A 15,593-nucleotide genomic window follows, 5' to 3' on the forward strand; every position below is an offset into this window, starting at 1 on the left:
GGGGGGTGGGTCTCAGGTGTGGGGGTTGGGGGGTTGGGAGGGTAGAGCGGGGGTGCATATTGTAGCGTCCCGGAAGAGTTTAGACTGCAAGGGCTTCTGGGTATTTGTTCTGTTGTGTTACGGTGTGGATGTTTTCCCGAAATGTGTTTGTCATTCTTGTTTGGTGTGGCTTCACAGTGTTTCGCATATTTGTAACAGAGTTGGTTGTTTATACGGCTACCCTTAGTGTGACCTGTATGGCTGTTGACCAAGTGTGCGTGCATTCACTTGTGTGTGTGTGTGGAAAGCCGTAGATGTTATGTGACTGGGCCGGCTGGCAAAGGCAGTGCCTTGATGGTTTATTGGCGCTCTGGACTTCTCCCTATGTCTGTGTACACTGTGGTGTTTTAAAAAGTCATAAATATTCATTTTTAAAACAGATACCGATAATTTCCTGTATTTAATTTTAAAGCATTTATCGGCCGATAATATCGGCAGTCCGATATTATCGGACATCTCTAAATAAAAGTTCTCTAACTTTCCGCTCTGTCGTTATCCAATTTGTCGGCTGTTCTGTTTTGAATTTCCCAGTGTCTCACTCATCAGCATCACGGGTTGATTTCGATGTGAGCTGTTGAAGTAGTGCGTCATTCAAGATAATGGACAAGTGGTTTATCCAATCACTTAGTGATTTTTTATTTTTACAAGGTCCGGCCTTCTGAAATCCATCTCCTATTGAGAAGTCCCAGATCCTTGTGTGGAACTCAGTGAACTACAAGGATCTGGCGAGAGTCAGGTTAGCAGAAACCTTCGGCAAAACATAATTCGGATAATTGTTAGAGGCAAGCAGGCAAATTTAAAATGTGTTCGAATTGCATCCCTGGTGTTGTTTTAGCTTTGAGTCATGGTATCAACTTATCAGGCTAGTGCGTCAAGAGGATAGATAAATACACCCATAGGCTCTGGCCAATGGACAATAAATCAATGAATCGACCGATAAATGAAAATGTACTCGATAACTCTGCCGTAATGGACAATTTCCCACGTCTATGTGTGTGTTTGCTTTTCTTGTCTCTGTACAAGAAGGTTCCAGCAACTGAGCTTGTTTACTCAAAAGCAGAATTAAAAGGTCAATCATCCACAATCTTTGTCTCGGTGGGCGGAGGCGGGAGCGCTAGTTTACACACACAGGATGCACGGACAGAGGGTGAGAAGCGCTGCAAAGGACAACAACAAAAAATACGGAGGAAAAAAGAATATTGTAAAAGGAAAAATAAGTGTGGGAATATTTTGCCTTCAAACCAATTTAGCAAAATGAGGTATCTATCTCCTGTATTAACTAGTGCCGGCACTTTCTAAGGAAGCTCAGGGGTCCACGGTGTGGCAAGCAATATCATGATGTTGTCTATCTGTGTTGGCCTTGCGATGAGGTGGCGACTTGTCCAGGGTGTACGCCACCTTCCAGATAGGCACCAGCGCCCCCCGTGACCCAAAACGGAGAAAATGGATGGATTGATGTATGGATGTTTAACAAGGCAAACATGGAATCTGGCATCCATTAAAGCATCTCCACATAGTTTGTCAATCTGTCTGTCAAACTCAAAAGCCAACTTCAAAACCTTATCAACAAGGCTAAAATAATTGGCTTGCAGCCCCATTGTTCTCTTCAAGAAATATTCAACAAGACCGTGAGGAAGCAGGGTCTTAAAATCTCCCGTGACCCACACCCCACATGCTTCATAGTGAAATTGTGTTGATGCCAAATGGTACAGGACAGCAACATACAAACTCAACAGGTATAGATTTTCCTTTGTCTAACTGGCAATCAAAGCACTTAACAACAGAATACTACTGGAATAACGGGATGCCATATTAAGGAGTGCAATATTGGGATAGTCTCCTCCCCCAAGTGGAGGAGTCCAAGTACCTCGGAGTCTTGTTCACGAGTGAGGGAAGAGTGGATTGTGAGATTAAACAGGCGGATCGGTGCGGCGTCTACAGTAATGCGGACGCTGTATCGATCCGTTGTGGTGAAGGAGCTGAGCCGGAAGGCAAAGCTCTCAATTTACTGGTCGATATACGTTCCCATGCTCACCTATGGACATGAGCTTTGGGTTGTGACCGAAAGGACAAGATTGCGGGTACAAGCGGCCGAAAAGAGTTTCCTCCGCCGGGTGGTGGGGCTCTCCCTTAGAGATAGGGTGAGTAGATCTGCCATCCGGGAGGAGCTCAAGGTAAAGCCGCTGCTCCTCCACATCGAGAGGAGCCAGATGAGGTGGTTCGGGCATATGGTCAGGATGCCACCCGAACGCCTCCCTAGGGAGGTGTTTCGGGCACGTCCGACCGGTAGGAGGCCACGGGGAAGACCCAGGACACGTTGGGAAGACTATGTCTCCCGGCTGGCCTGGGAACGCCTCGGGATCCCTCGGGAGGAGCTGGATAAATTGGCTGGGGAGAGGGAAGTCTGGGCTTCCCTGCTTATGCTGTTGCCCCCGCGACCCGGCCTCGGATAAGCTGAAGAAGATGGATGGATGGAATAATGGGATAGTGCAATAGCGGGGTAGTGTAATGTGTGATCTCATAACTGATATACCTGCGCACTGTTCACTGTCGTCTTTGTATTGTTGGATGAACTGTATGTACACTTATAAAGAATTGTACGGTTAAGAATATTGGGGCGGTATAGCTCGGTTGGTAAAGTGGCCGTGCCAGCAACTTGAGAGTTCCAAGTTCGATCACAGATTCTGCCATCTTAGTCACTGCCGTTGTATCCTTGGGCAAGACTCTTTACCCACCTGCTCCCAGTGTCACCCACATTGGTTTAAATGTAACTTCGATATTGGGTTTCACTATGTAAAGTGTTTTGAGTCACTAGAGAAAAGCGCTATATAAATACAATTCACTTCACAAATGTGACTCAAAAACATACTAAATGTTCTTTGGCGGCCACAGTTTAACCTTGGAACAGATTTATTGCCCTTTTCATTAAGTTCTATGGCAGGGGTGTCAAACGTACGACCTGGCCCGCGAACAGGTTTTATCCAGCCGGCGGGATGAGTTTGCAAAGTATAAAAATGAGCCAAAATTTAAGAATTTTGCTGTTCTAAATGTGTCCACTAGATGTCCCAACAGCAATTCTTTCTAATCTTTGTAGATTATGCTATATATCTAAACAAAATAAGCCACATGCTGTCAAGTTGAAATTAAAGTACCAATGATTGTCACACTCACACTAGGTGTGGTGAGAATATCCTCTGCATTTCACCCATCACCAGAGCAGTGAGCAGCAGCAGTGGCCATGCCCGGGAATCATTTTTGGTGATTCAAACCCTTGATTCTGAGTGCAAAGCAGGGAGGTAATGGCTCCCATTTTTATAGTCTTTGGTATGACTCGGCCAGGGTTCGAACTCACAACCTACCGATCTCGGGGCGGACAATCTAACCACAAGAACTAGTGCACCAGTTGAGGAAAATGAGAAAACTACATAAATAACATCCTGTTATTTGATTTTGATATTTATTTTTTTAACTTGATAGATTGAAAATTAACATTAATAAGTTGACTGATGAACATGATCACATCATTTATTCAGAAAGTATAAATAACCACAACTAAATGTAGAATAGTATTAACCGCAACATGTACAGTGGGGCAAAAAAGTATTTAGTCAGCCACCGATTGTGCAAGTTCTCCCACTTAAAATGATGACAGAGGTCTGTAATTTTCATCATAGGTACACTTCAACTGTGAGAGACAGAATGGCGAAAAAAATCCAGGAAATCACATTGTAGGAATTTTAAATAATTTATTTGTAAATTATGGTGGAAAATAAGTAATTGGTCAACCATTCAAAGCTCTCACTGATGGAAGGAGGTTTTGGCTCAAAATCTCACGATACATGGCCCCATTCATTCTTTCCTTAACACTGATCAGTCGTCCTGTCCCCTTAGCAGAAAAACTGCCCCAAAGCATGATGTTTCCACCCCCATGCTTCACAGTAGGTATGGTGTTCTTGGGATGCAACTCAGTATTCTTCTTCCTCCAAACACGACGAGTTGAGTTTATACTAAAAAGTTCTATTTTGGTTTCATCTGACCACATGACATTCTCCCAATCCTCTGCTGTATCATCCATGTATCCATTTTGGTACAAACTCAACTCGTGTTTGGAGGAAGAAGAATACTGAGTTGCATCCCAAGAACACCACACCTACTGTGAAGCATGGGGGTGGAAACATCATGCCTTGGGGCTGTTTTTCTGCTAAGGGGACAGGACGATTGTACCTATGATGAAAATTACAGACCTCTGTCATAATTTTAAGTGGGAGAACTCTCACAATCGGTGGCTGACTAAATACCTTTTTGCCCCACTGTAAGTGTAAAAAAACAAAACCCAACATTATGATTTGTACATTTTCAGAATGTGCTTGTTCTATTTTTAAACAAAGAAAACAATCTGAAGTTGTCTTTATTTTTAAGTTATCGTGCCATGTTATACATTTTTCTCCATTTGGCCTCTAATATATGGGGAAAACGTCATCCAGATTCAGGGAACACACACACACACATTCTTTTTTGCCTCCTCACACACTTCCAGGAACACAGTCCTCCCCCCCAGCCCCCCACCCTCACTTTTCACCCCTTCACCCATTAATGCTTGGAGACAGTCAGTGCTATTTCATGCCTTAAATATGTACGCTCCATTCCTCTGACTGTTATACCCTACTTGATATTTAGCTACCTTTTTGAGAACGGCGTCACAACATATTGGACGCACACACACTGGAGACTGCAGGATGTGCACTGTTGATGTACAAGTGCAGGAGTGCCCCCTTCAGGCAGTGTATGGTACTACTGTGATCACCCCCACCCAAATTATAAGTAGTAGAATTACTGACCTCAGTTGAAAGCTCCGCCCCGTTTTGACCAGAAGGCCCAGCAGGGCGGACGTCAAGGGGGATATGTGTGTGCGCACCTAATTAGAACCATATCTCATCCACCACTCGGACCTCTTTCGGTCTTCTGGGAACACACACACGCTCGGTTGGTTGTTTGCAAACATGCTAAGACGTACAGGTATACAAACACGCGTTTGCGTAGCGTTTCAAGCACGACAAGTATGCGGGATGTTACTTCATGATTTGCACTCGAGCGCAGTGGGAGATGTACCCCCCCCCCCCCAAAAAAAAATTGTTCTCCAAAATTTAAACTGTGTCATCCGTCTGGACTAACGTCTGGAATTCCCCGCAAGTTTGGCGTACTGTTGGGAAAAAGATTTATATTCCTGTTTCTTTTACAACAACATTTACCAACGCTTGTTTGCGGGTTGTGTCGTGTTTGCAGTTTTTTTTGTTGTTGTTGTCGTCGTCTGGCTCAAGCGTAGTGTGGCGGTTGTCCCGACGCGAGACCCCACTCCCTCCCCTCGTCCAGCCCAGGTCTGGAACTGATTACATGTGATATTAAACACATGGCAGCAGTTAGAATGCACAAAGGAAGACGAGAAAAAAAAAAAAGAGAGAGAAGGCAGCAGATTTGTCAACAAGCTCCCTCGCACTTCTCTGCTCTTTTTTTTCCCTCTTCTGTTGCCCGCCATCTCGGTATATTTCAGTTTTGTTTATTCCCCGACCAACAAACTGTCAGTGGCCTTGAGTGCTGAGCAAAATCAAAGAGGAGAACTGTTTGGAGTATTATTGTCACTACAAGTCAGGTTTTAATGAGACTGTGTGTCACTCTTGGTTGTCTTTTTTTTGCCTGTTGGGTCCTTAAATGTATTCACACTTTGAATATATCTGGCACAGAAGAGACAAAGAAACAAAAAAGCATCTTTGTCGTAACACACCTTAAGAGTCTAACGGTAGCTGATAATCATGGTACTCTCTTCTATGATCACTGTTTGGTATGGTCAGAGATAAAAATGCAAAACATATAATTGCTTAGCTTTTGTTTAAACAGCTTAAATCCTACTGAAACCCACTACTACCGACCACGCAGTCTGATAGTTTATATATCTATGGTGAAATCTTAACATTGCAACACATGCCAATACGGCCGGTTTAGTTTACTAAATTGCAATTTCAAATTTCGCGCGGAAATGTCATGCTAAAACGTTGCGGTATAATGACGCGTGCGCGTGACGTCACGGATTGTAGAGGACATTTTGGTCCAGCGCCGTTCACAGCTATAAGTCGTCTCATTTCATCGCATAATTCCAAAGTATTATGGACATCTGTGTTGCTGAATCTTTTGCAATTTGTTCAATTAATAATGGAAACGTCAAAGAAGAAAGATGTAGGTGGGAAGCGGTGTGTTGCGGCCGCCTTTAGCAACACAAACACAGCCAGTGTTTCATTGTTTACATTCCCGAAAGATGACGGTGAAGCTTTACTATGGAACAGAGCGGTCAAGCGAACATGGTTCCCTATCACATGTCAACCAGCAGGATTCGGTGAGAAAATGGTGGTAATAAGTCCGCTCTTACCGTAGACATGAGCGGAGAGCTTGCGTCGTTCCTCCTGCACCTGTCAAAGAGGCAGCTGCGACTCTCTTGCCTCCTCCCACCGGCCGCCCCGACCGTCAGATGCTTCCACCGTGGAGGAGGGGGAAAAAAAATTAATCTCAGCCCGGCCCCAACGGCTGCTTTCGCATCGTCGAGAAACGTGGCTTCCCTCGGAGAGACTGGCGGTCACCACACCAGTGGCCACACCCCTCCGACTTTCAGGTTGTACAGGTACGACCATATAATCTCACTAAAACACTGGTAACACAATGAGCAGATAGGGGATTTTCCAGGATTATCCTAGTAAATTTGTCTAATAACATCTGAAACGCTCTGCTGTCTAATTGTTTTTATTTTTTATTTTATTTTATTCTATTTATTTTTTTAGTCCTTCACTCTCACTTTCCTCATCCACAAATCTTTCATTCTCGCTCAAATTAATGGGGAAATCGTGGCTTTCTCGGTCCGAATCGTCTCGCTGCTGGTGGTCATGATTGTAAACAATGGTCAGATATGAGGAGCTCCACAACCCGTGACGTCACGCGCACGTCGTCTGCTACCTCCGGTATAGGCAAGGCTTTTTTATTAAGCACCAAAAGTTGCGAACTTTAACGTGGATGTTCTCTACTAAATCCTTTCAGCAAAAATATGGCAATATCGCGAAATGATCAAGAATGACACGTAGAATGGACCTGCTATCCCCGTTTGAATAAGAAAATCTCCTTTCAGTAGGCTTTTAAAGCAGCGGTCTTCAACGTTTTCAAGGCCAAGGACCCCGAAACGGTAGTAATATGAAGAAATATATTTTTGAAAAGTCTGATCAACCAAAAATGTCACGACCCCAGTGCAGTACCTATGCGGACCCCATAGGGCAGGGGTCGGGAACCTTCTTGGCTGAGAGAGCCATGAAAGCCAAATATTTTATAATGTATTTCCGTGAGAGCCATATCATATTTTTTTAACAATGAATACAACCTAATGCGTGCATTTTTAAGTAAGACCGGCATTCTTAGGGTACAATAAGTCTCTTATTCTTTTTACTAACATTGTTATTCTGAAGCTAATCAATAAAACAATACTTCTTACCATTAATGCAACTTCTTAAAAAGGTGTGGTAGAAAACGGATGGATTAATTAAAATGCATAAGAATGTTTTATATTTTGAACATTATATTTAACACAGTGATTACCAGCGGAGTTATTAATTACATACCGTGTTCACTTATGTCAGCTAAAATTGATCCGAGAGCCAGATGCAGTCATCAAAAGAGCCACATCTGGCTCGAGAGCCATAGGTTCCCTACCCCTGCCATAGGGGTTTGCAGACCCCGTGTTGAAGACCTCTGCCTTAAAATTCACTCATGAAGATTTTTATCTACAAACCCCCAAACCAGCAAAGTTGGCACGTTGTGTAAATCGTAAATTAAAACAAAATAAAATTATTTGCAAATCCTTTTCAACCTATATTCAATAAAATACAATGCAAAGACAAGTTATTTAATATTTGAACTGGAAAACTTTATTTGTTGCAAATATAAGGTCATTTAGAATTTGAAGCCTGCAACATGTTTCAAAAAAGCTGGCACAAGTGGCAAAAAAGACTTAGAAAGTTGAGGAATGCTCATCAAACACTCATTTGGAACATCACACAGGTGAACAGGCTAATTGGGAACAGGTGGGTGCCATGATTGGGTATAAAAGCAGCTTCCATGAAATGCTCAGTCATTCACAAACAAGAATGAGGCGAGGGTCACCATTTTGTGAACAAATGCGTGAGCAAATTGTCGAAGAGTTTAAAAACATTTATTTAACAAGCTATTGCAAGGAGTTTAGGGATTTCACCATCTACGGTCCGTAATATCATCAAATGGTTCAGAGAATCTGGAAAAATCACTGCATGTAAACAATATTACGGACCTTTGATCCCTCTGCATCAAAAAGCGACATCGGTGTGTAAAGGATATCACCACATGGGCTCAGGAACACTTCAGAAAACCACTGTCAGTAACTACAGTTGGTCGCTACATCTGTAAGTGTAAGTTAAAACTCTACTATGCAAAGTGAAAGCCATTTATCAACAACACCCAGAAATGCCGCCGGCCTCGCTGGGCCCGAGCTCATCCAAGAAGGACTGATGCAAAGTGGAAACTGTTGACGTCGTGTCCTTTGGAACAAAGAGGAAAAGAATCAGCCGGATTGTTATAGGCGCAAAGTTCAAAAGCCATTAAATTTGAAGTTAAGGATTATTTGCCCCAAAAAAAACAAGTTTCTCAGTTAGAACATTAAATATCTTGTCTTTGCAGTCTATTCAATTGAATATAAGTTGAAAAGGATTTGCAAATCATTGTATTCTGTTTTTATTTACACAATGCTCCAACGTCACTGGTTTTGGGTTTTGTAAATGTATAACACGTCTTTGTGGTCTAGATCAGGAGTCCCCAAACCTTTTGAGCCAGGGGCCGCATTAGGTTAAAAAAAATTGGCCGGTGGTCGGGCTGTGTGTGTGTGTGTGTGTGTGTGTGTGTGTGTGTGTGTGTGTGTGTGTGTGTGTGTGTATATATATATATATATATATATATATATATATATATATATAATCAGAGCGCAATGATGTCACGTCCGCCTGTCAATGTCACGCTCCACTCTTTCCTCACTCGTGAACAAGATTCAGAGGAACTTGAACTCTTCCGGTGATGCGGACCCTGCATCGATCCATCGTGGTGAAGAAGGAGCTGAGCCGTAAGGCAAAGCTGGAGTCTATCCCACCTGCACTCGGGCACCCTGAACAATTATCTCAAATTTAAGCGACACACAAGAAAAATAACAAATATAAACTAATATACAGCGTGATAGTCAGCAAAGGGTTCCCAGAAAGAGGACTTTAAGGCTATCAAGCTCTGGCTTCTCCTTGGGACTATTGCTAGCCAAAACTGCCTGCAGCCAAATGCTGTATGTGTTTACAGAGTACTGCAATTATGAAATACTGTCTGCTTGCTTATAAAATCACAAAATGCTGTACAAGTAACATTTTAGCATATAATATTCTAGTTGCATTTTTGCAGATGGACACGGTTTCACACAAGTGTCCTGCGCTAAGCGTCCCATTAGCGAGGTGGATCATTGCATTTCGTTACCAAGGAGATAAGGAGACCAGGGCTGGAGATGCTATCAAGAGCAGATTTTCTAAGCAGGCGAGCTAAAACATAAACGGTTAGCGTAGATTGAGAGCATTCCAAATGTTGAGTCAATTGTTCATTTCAACTTTTTCCTGTGGGGGATCACAAAGGGGAGTTGACACTTTCTGTTCATCTAGCGGAGTATCTGCAAGACGAGATTCAATCTCGTCCACAGAACTCTTGTGTGGGTGATGCTGCTGCATGAGCATACAGTACCTGCATATAGTGTGACATCAGAGCATTACAATAATGACTTAAAGGCCTACTGAAATGAGATTTTCTTATTTAAACGGGGATAGCTGGTCCATTCTATGTGATCATTTCGCAATATTGCCATATTTTTGCTGGAAGGATTTAGTAGACAACATCCACGATAACGTTTGCAACTTTTGGTCGCTAACAGAAAAGCCCGGCCTTTACCGGAAGTTGCAGACGATGACATCACCCGTTGATGGCTCCTCACATCCTCACATTGTTTTTAATGGGAGCCTCCAACAAAACGGGCTATTTGGACCGAGAAAACGACAATTTCCCCATTAATTTGAGCGAGGATGAAAGATTCGTGTTTGAGGATATTGATAGTGACGGACTAGGAAAAAATAAAAATTTAAAAAAACGCGATTGCATTGGGACGGATTCAAATGGTTTTTAGACACATTTACTAGGATAATTCTGGGAAATCCCTTATCGTTCTATTGTGTTCCTAGTGTTTTAGTGAGTTTAAAAGTACCTGATAGTCGGAGGTGTGTGTCCACAGGTGTCTTGACGCCAATGTCTCAGGGAAGTCGACGGCAGCTTTATGTACTTGTACATGTAAAATACTTCAGCACTGTTTGACCAAGCAGTACCAAGTAGATGGAGTGTAACAAGGGGGGAAAAAAAGCAAACCTTGCGGTACACCTTTGTAAGTCAACACCAAATGCTTGAGGTCTCTGATTACGGTGTTCTCCTTCTGTCTAGTGAATCAGTCGGTGCCTTATGTCAACACCTAATATGTATCACAATATTTACGAGGCCAATACCGATTCTGATAGGATATTAACACGATGTCATGTGGGATCTGTCGTTGTGGCTTTTGCAGCCCTTTGAGACATCTGTGATGAAGGGCTATATACCTAAACTTTCATTGGTTGATTGATTAATACTTTTACATTATTTTATAATTTTGTATTGTGTGATTTTAGAAAAGGCTTGATCAAGGGAACTTACTCAAACAGAACAAATGTAGCTATAAAAAATACTAACCTAATAATCGCCTGGAATGGACTTGCGCTGTCTTTAAGTTGAAGTGGAGTGGCCACAATAATTAACTAAGTGAAGCCCATGGTGCAGTAAGTTGAACGATGCAAACACATTTTTTTACTGAATACCTTCTAATACAAATCTGCCTTGGTTACTTTGTACTTGGACTTAGACAAACTTTAATGATCCACAAGGGGAAATTGTTCCACACTAGCTCAGTTACAATTATGGAAAGTGTAAAGATGGAAAGGATAATGCAGGTATAAATGGAATAAATATAGCGATGTAAAATATAACATATGTACGTAATATTTGCATAGTATATGTACAGAATATTACTTGTCAATAATATGAAACTATAATATTTTGATCCTTGTTTATACTGATGATTGCTGTGTTTTAGACTGCAGCATTGTTCAATTAAGACTTAAAGTTAAAGTACCAATGATTGTCACACACACAGTAGGTGTGGTGAAATCTGTCCTCTGCATTTGACCCATCCCTTTGATCACCCCCTGGGGAGTGAGGGGAGCAGTGGGCAGCAGCAGTGCCGCGCCTGGGAATCATTTATGGTGATTTAAATGCCTACTGAAATGCAATTTTATTATTTAAACGGGGATCGCAGGTCCATTCTATGTGTCATACTTGATCATTTCGCGATATTGCCATATTTTTGCTGAACGGATTTAGTAGAGAACATCAACGATAAAGTTCACAACTTTTGGTGCTGATAAAAAAGCTTTGCCTGTACCGGAAGTAGCAGACAATATGCGCGTGACGTCATGGGTTGTGGAGCTCCTCACATCTGAACATTGTTTACAATCATGGCCACCAGCAGCAAGAGCGATTCGGACCGAGAACGCGACGGTTTCTTGTGGAGCTCCTCACATCTGAACATTGTTTACAATCATGGCCACCAGCAGCAAGAGCGATTCGGACCGAGAAAGTGACGGTTTCTCCATTAATTTGAGCGAGGATGAAAGCTTTGTGGATGAGGAAAGTCAGAGTGAAGGACTAGAAAGAAAGAAAAAAGACTATACAGTGGGAGCGATTCAGATGTTTTTAGACACATTTACTAGGATAATACTGGAAAATCCCTTACCTGCTTATTGTGTTACTAGTGTTTTAGTGAGATTATATGGTCGTATCTGTTCAATCTGAAGGTCGGCCCCGCACCTTTCTTCAGCTCCAGTCGACGGGTGGTGGCGATGCCCATTTCTGCCCTTTGCAAGGGACCCTCTTCGAAACACAATCTTTCGAAATGATCGCTGCATAATTCACTGTACTTTGTGTGTGGTCCAATCCAACCGTGTTCGCTTGACCGCTCTGTTCCTTAGTAAAGCTTCACCGTCATCTTTCGGGAATGTTAACAATGAAACACCTGCTGTGTTTGTGTTGCCAAAGGCTGCCGCAATACACCGCTACCCACCTACAGCTTTCTTCTTTGACGTCTCCATTATTCATTGAACAAATTGCAAAAGATTCAGCAACAAAGATTTCCAGAATACTGTGGATGTATGCGAAGAAAAGAGACTACTTATAGCTGGGAACGATGCTGGAACAAAATGTCCTCTACAATGCGTGACGTCACGCGCACGCGTCATCATACCGCGACGTTTCAGCAGGATACTTCGGCGTGAAGTTTAAAATTGCAATTTAGTAAACTAAGCCGGCCGTATTGGCATGTGTTGCAATGTTAGGATTTCATCATTGATATATAAACTGTCAGACAGCGTGGTCGGTAGTTGTGGGTTTCAGTAGGCCTTTAACCCCCAATTCTACCCCCTTGATGCAGAGTGCTAAGCAGGAATGTAATGGGTCCCATTTTCTATAGTCTTTGGTATGACTCGGCCGGGGTTTGAACTCCCACCCTACCGATCTCAGGGCGGACACGCATTTATATGAATGTCTAGCTTGTGTGCTATTGTATGCTTAGTTTTTGTGTAGCTGCTTGCCCAGAGTAGCCTATGTAGTCTACCATGCTTACCTTTTGTAAATCACTTCACTGAAATAAAAGAAAATACCAAACTTGTGGGTTTATTGAAGGACATTTCGATGTTAAGTGGCTGTCCAGTTTTGCACAAGTTCACGCGCTGCAAGACTGCTTGTATCGCAGTGCTTATATCGGAGATTTCAGATGTGCAGTAAGTCGATACTATCCGTTACCTTTTTGGCTGATATCAGACCAATATGCGTTACCACCCCTGATATTTACATTGCTGAATGTTCACAATTTTTTTCCTGTTCCAGGTCGCCTGCAGCTCGTTTACTTTGGGAGGCCATGCTCACCAGTAAGCACAAGGAAGCAGTGATGGAGGTGCGGCGCCAACTAGTGGAAGCCGCCAGCAAGGAGGAGCTTCCCATCAAGATGAGCATGGGTATGAATCTGCACTGGCAAAACACAAAGAACACTGCAAATACACACAAGTAAAAAACATATGTAATGCATTGACAACACAAACAAAGGGATTGCAGCTTTTATTTATTACAGCTCCATAGCGCCACCTCCTGGAAATCAAACCCTCTTTACTTTTGATCTATGTTTGTCAATGCAGCCGCGCAGGAAATCTGAACCACATGTTGAAACTATGACACACATACACATACACACACACACACATGCTTTTGCAAACTTTTTGTTGTTTCTTAATGAAGCAATGGAGGCCGAGGCAAGGGATAAAAATATGTGTTGGCACGTAAAAATAAAGTCTTCACACACATAAGCAAGTCTACGAGTCCCCTCGTGCACGTTCACCTTCATGCAACCCAATGACTCACATTGCCTGACTCATTTAACACACACACACACACACACACACACACACACACACACACACACACACACACACACACACACACATATTTAGGGTTAGTGTGAATGTTAACATCTGGGAAAAAAAGGGGAGGGACATTTTGGTCCCTTAGCTCTTGTAATCTGTGAGGTAAAAAGTGTCTGGTAACAAGCAGGTTGTAATATGTTTTCGGAGGTCACACACACACACACACACGCACGCACGCACGCACGCACGCACGCGCGCGGCCAAGCATTTGTGTACACACTGTGGTTTCCTTGAACACGTTTGTGCTTAAAGGCTCAATTTGTGGGTGATCTGAACAAGCCACTGCTTCACAGTTTACACAAATCAATGACGGGAGCAGATACTGAGGTTGTTTGCAACAAATATAAGACACATGGAGGCTAAACTAAGGGTCAAACATTACTGGATTAATGTCCTTCACAGTCATCTGTCAACTGTCCAGTGGAGACCATGTGCAGCGCGGCAAAACAGTATTTAGTCAGCCACCGATCGTGCAAGTTCTCCCACTTAAAGTGATGACAGAGGTCTGTAATTTTCATCATAGGTACACTTCAACTGTGAAAAAAAATTCAGGAATTCACATTGTAGGAATTTCAAAGAATTTATCTGTAAATTATGGTGGAAAATAAGTATTTGGTCAACCATTCAAAGCTCTCACTGATGGAAGGAGGTTTTGGCTCAAAATCTCACGATACATGGCCCCATTCATTCTTTCCTTAACACGGATCAATCGTCCTGTCCCCTTAGCAGAAAAACAGCCCCAAAGCATGATGTTTCCACCCCCATGCTTCACAGTAGGTATGGTGTTCTTGGGATGCAACTCAGTATTCTTCTTCCTCCAAACACGACGAGTTGAGTTTATACCAAAATAAATACATGGATGATACAGCAGAGGATTGGGAGAATGTCATGTGGTAAGATGAAACCAAAATAGAACTTTTTAGTATAAACTCAACTCGTCGTGTTTGGAGGAAGAAGAATACCGAGTTGCATCCCAAGAACACCACACCTACTGTGAAGCATGGGGGTGGAAACATCATGCTTTGGGGCTGTTTTTCTGCTAAGGGGACAGGACGATTGTCTCTCACAGTTGAAGTGTACCTAAGATGAAAATTACAGACCTCTGTCATCATTTTAAGTGGGAGAACTTGCACAATCGGTGGCTGACTAAATACTTTTTTGCCCCACTGTATGTATTTAGATAAATGTCACTTTTTCACATAGCGCACTTCCGTGGCCAGTGGAAACACATTGCAAGTATCCCAATTATCCCTGGTTGCTATTTGACATGTTTTAATCATCAAAAAGTGTGTTTACATGAAAGCATATCTGACACAAGCCAGTACACTGCTATGTTACTCCATTTTCCCTCACTTGGTAGCTTATTTTCAGTCCTATTCCGAGTTGTTCTGATTATTTCTATTGTGGAAGGGGGGAATAATTAATCTATCATTATTACTTGCGAGCGGAGCGATCACATTGTTTCGTGCACATATGTAGTTGCGGCAGTGGGACAATTTTGTGGGTTTGACTTTAGGATTATTTGGGTTTTATTTCTATTGTTGAGTCAGTCTATGACTCAGCTAAGTTACACACGTGCCCCACCCAGGCCCACCTCTTTCAATCATGCCAAACCAGGGGAAGTCTGCTGTTATGAGGCACAAATCAGTGCACAAGTGCAGGGATTTACAACTACAAAACCCCAAACCTGTAAACTTGGCACGTTGTGTAAATCGTAAATAAAAACAGAATACAATGATTTGGAAATCTTTTTCAACCTATATTTAATTGAATAGACTGCAAAGACAATATACTTAACGTTCGAACTGGTAAACTTTGTTATTTTTTGCAAATATTAGCTCATTTGGAATTTGATGCCTG

At 42.5% G+C, this 15,593-nt stretch overlaps 1 protein-coding gene across 1 annotated transcript in view; it reads left to right on the forward strand.

Annotated features, from left to right (window-relative positions):
• Positions 1–15,593, forward strand: part of scfd2 (sec1 family domain containing 2) — a 353,994-nt gene that overhangs the window by 36,934 nt on the left and 301,467 nt on the right. The window contains exon 4 of the mRNA XM_061888960.1: positions 13,144–13,271. Within this exon, the coding sequence (XP_061744944.1) occupies positions 13,144–13,271 (128 nt within the window). The remainder of the gene's footprint in view (positions 1–13,143; positions 13,272–15,593) is intronic.

The sequence above is a fragment of the Nerophis ophidion genome, linkage group LG26 (genome assembly GCF_033978795.1).
Source record: "Nerophis ophidion isolate RoL-2023_Sa linkage group LG26, RoL_Noph_v1.0, whole genome shotgun sequence".
NCBI classification, from domain to species: Eukaryota; Metazoa; Chordata; class Actinopteri; order Syngnathiformes; family Syngnathidae; genus Nerophis; species Nerophis ophidion.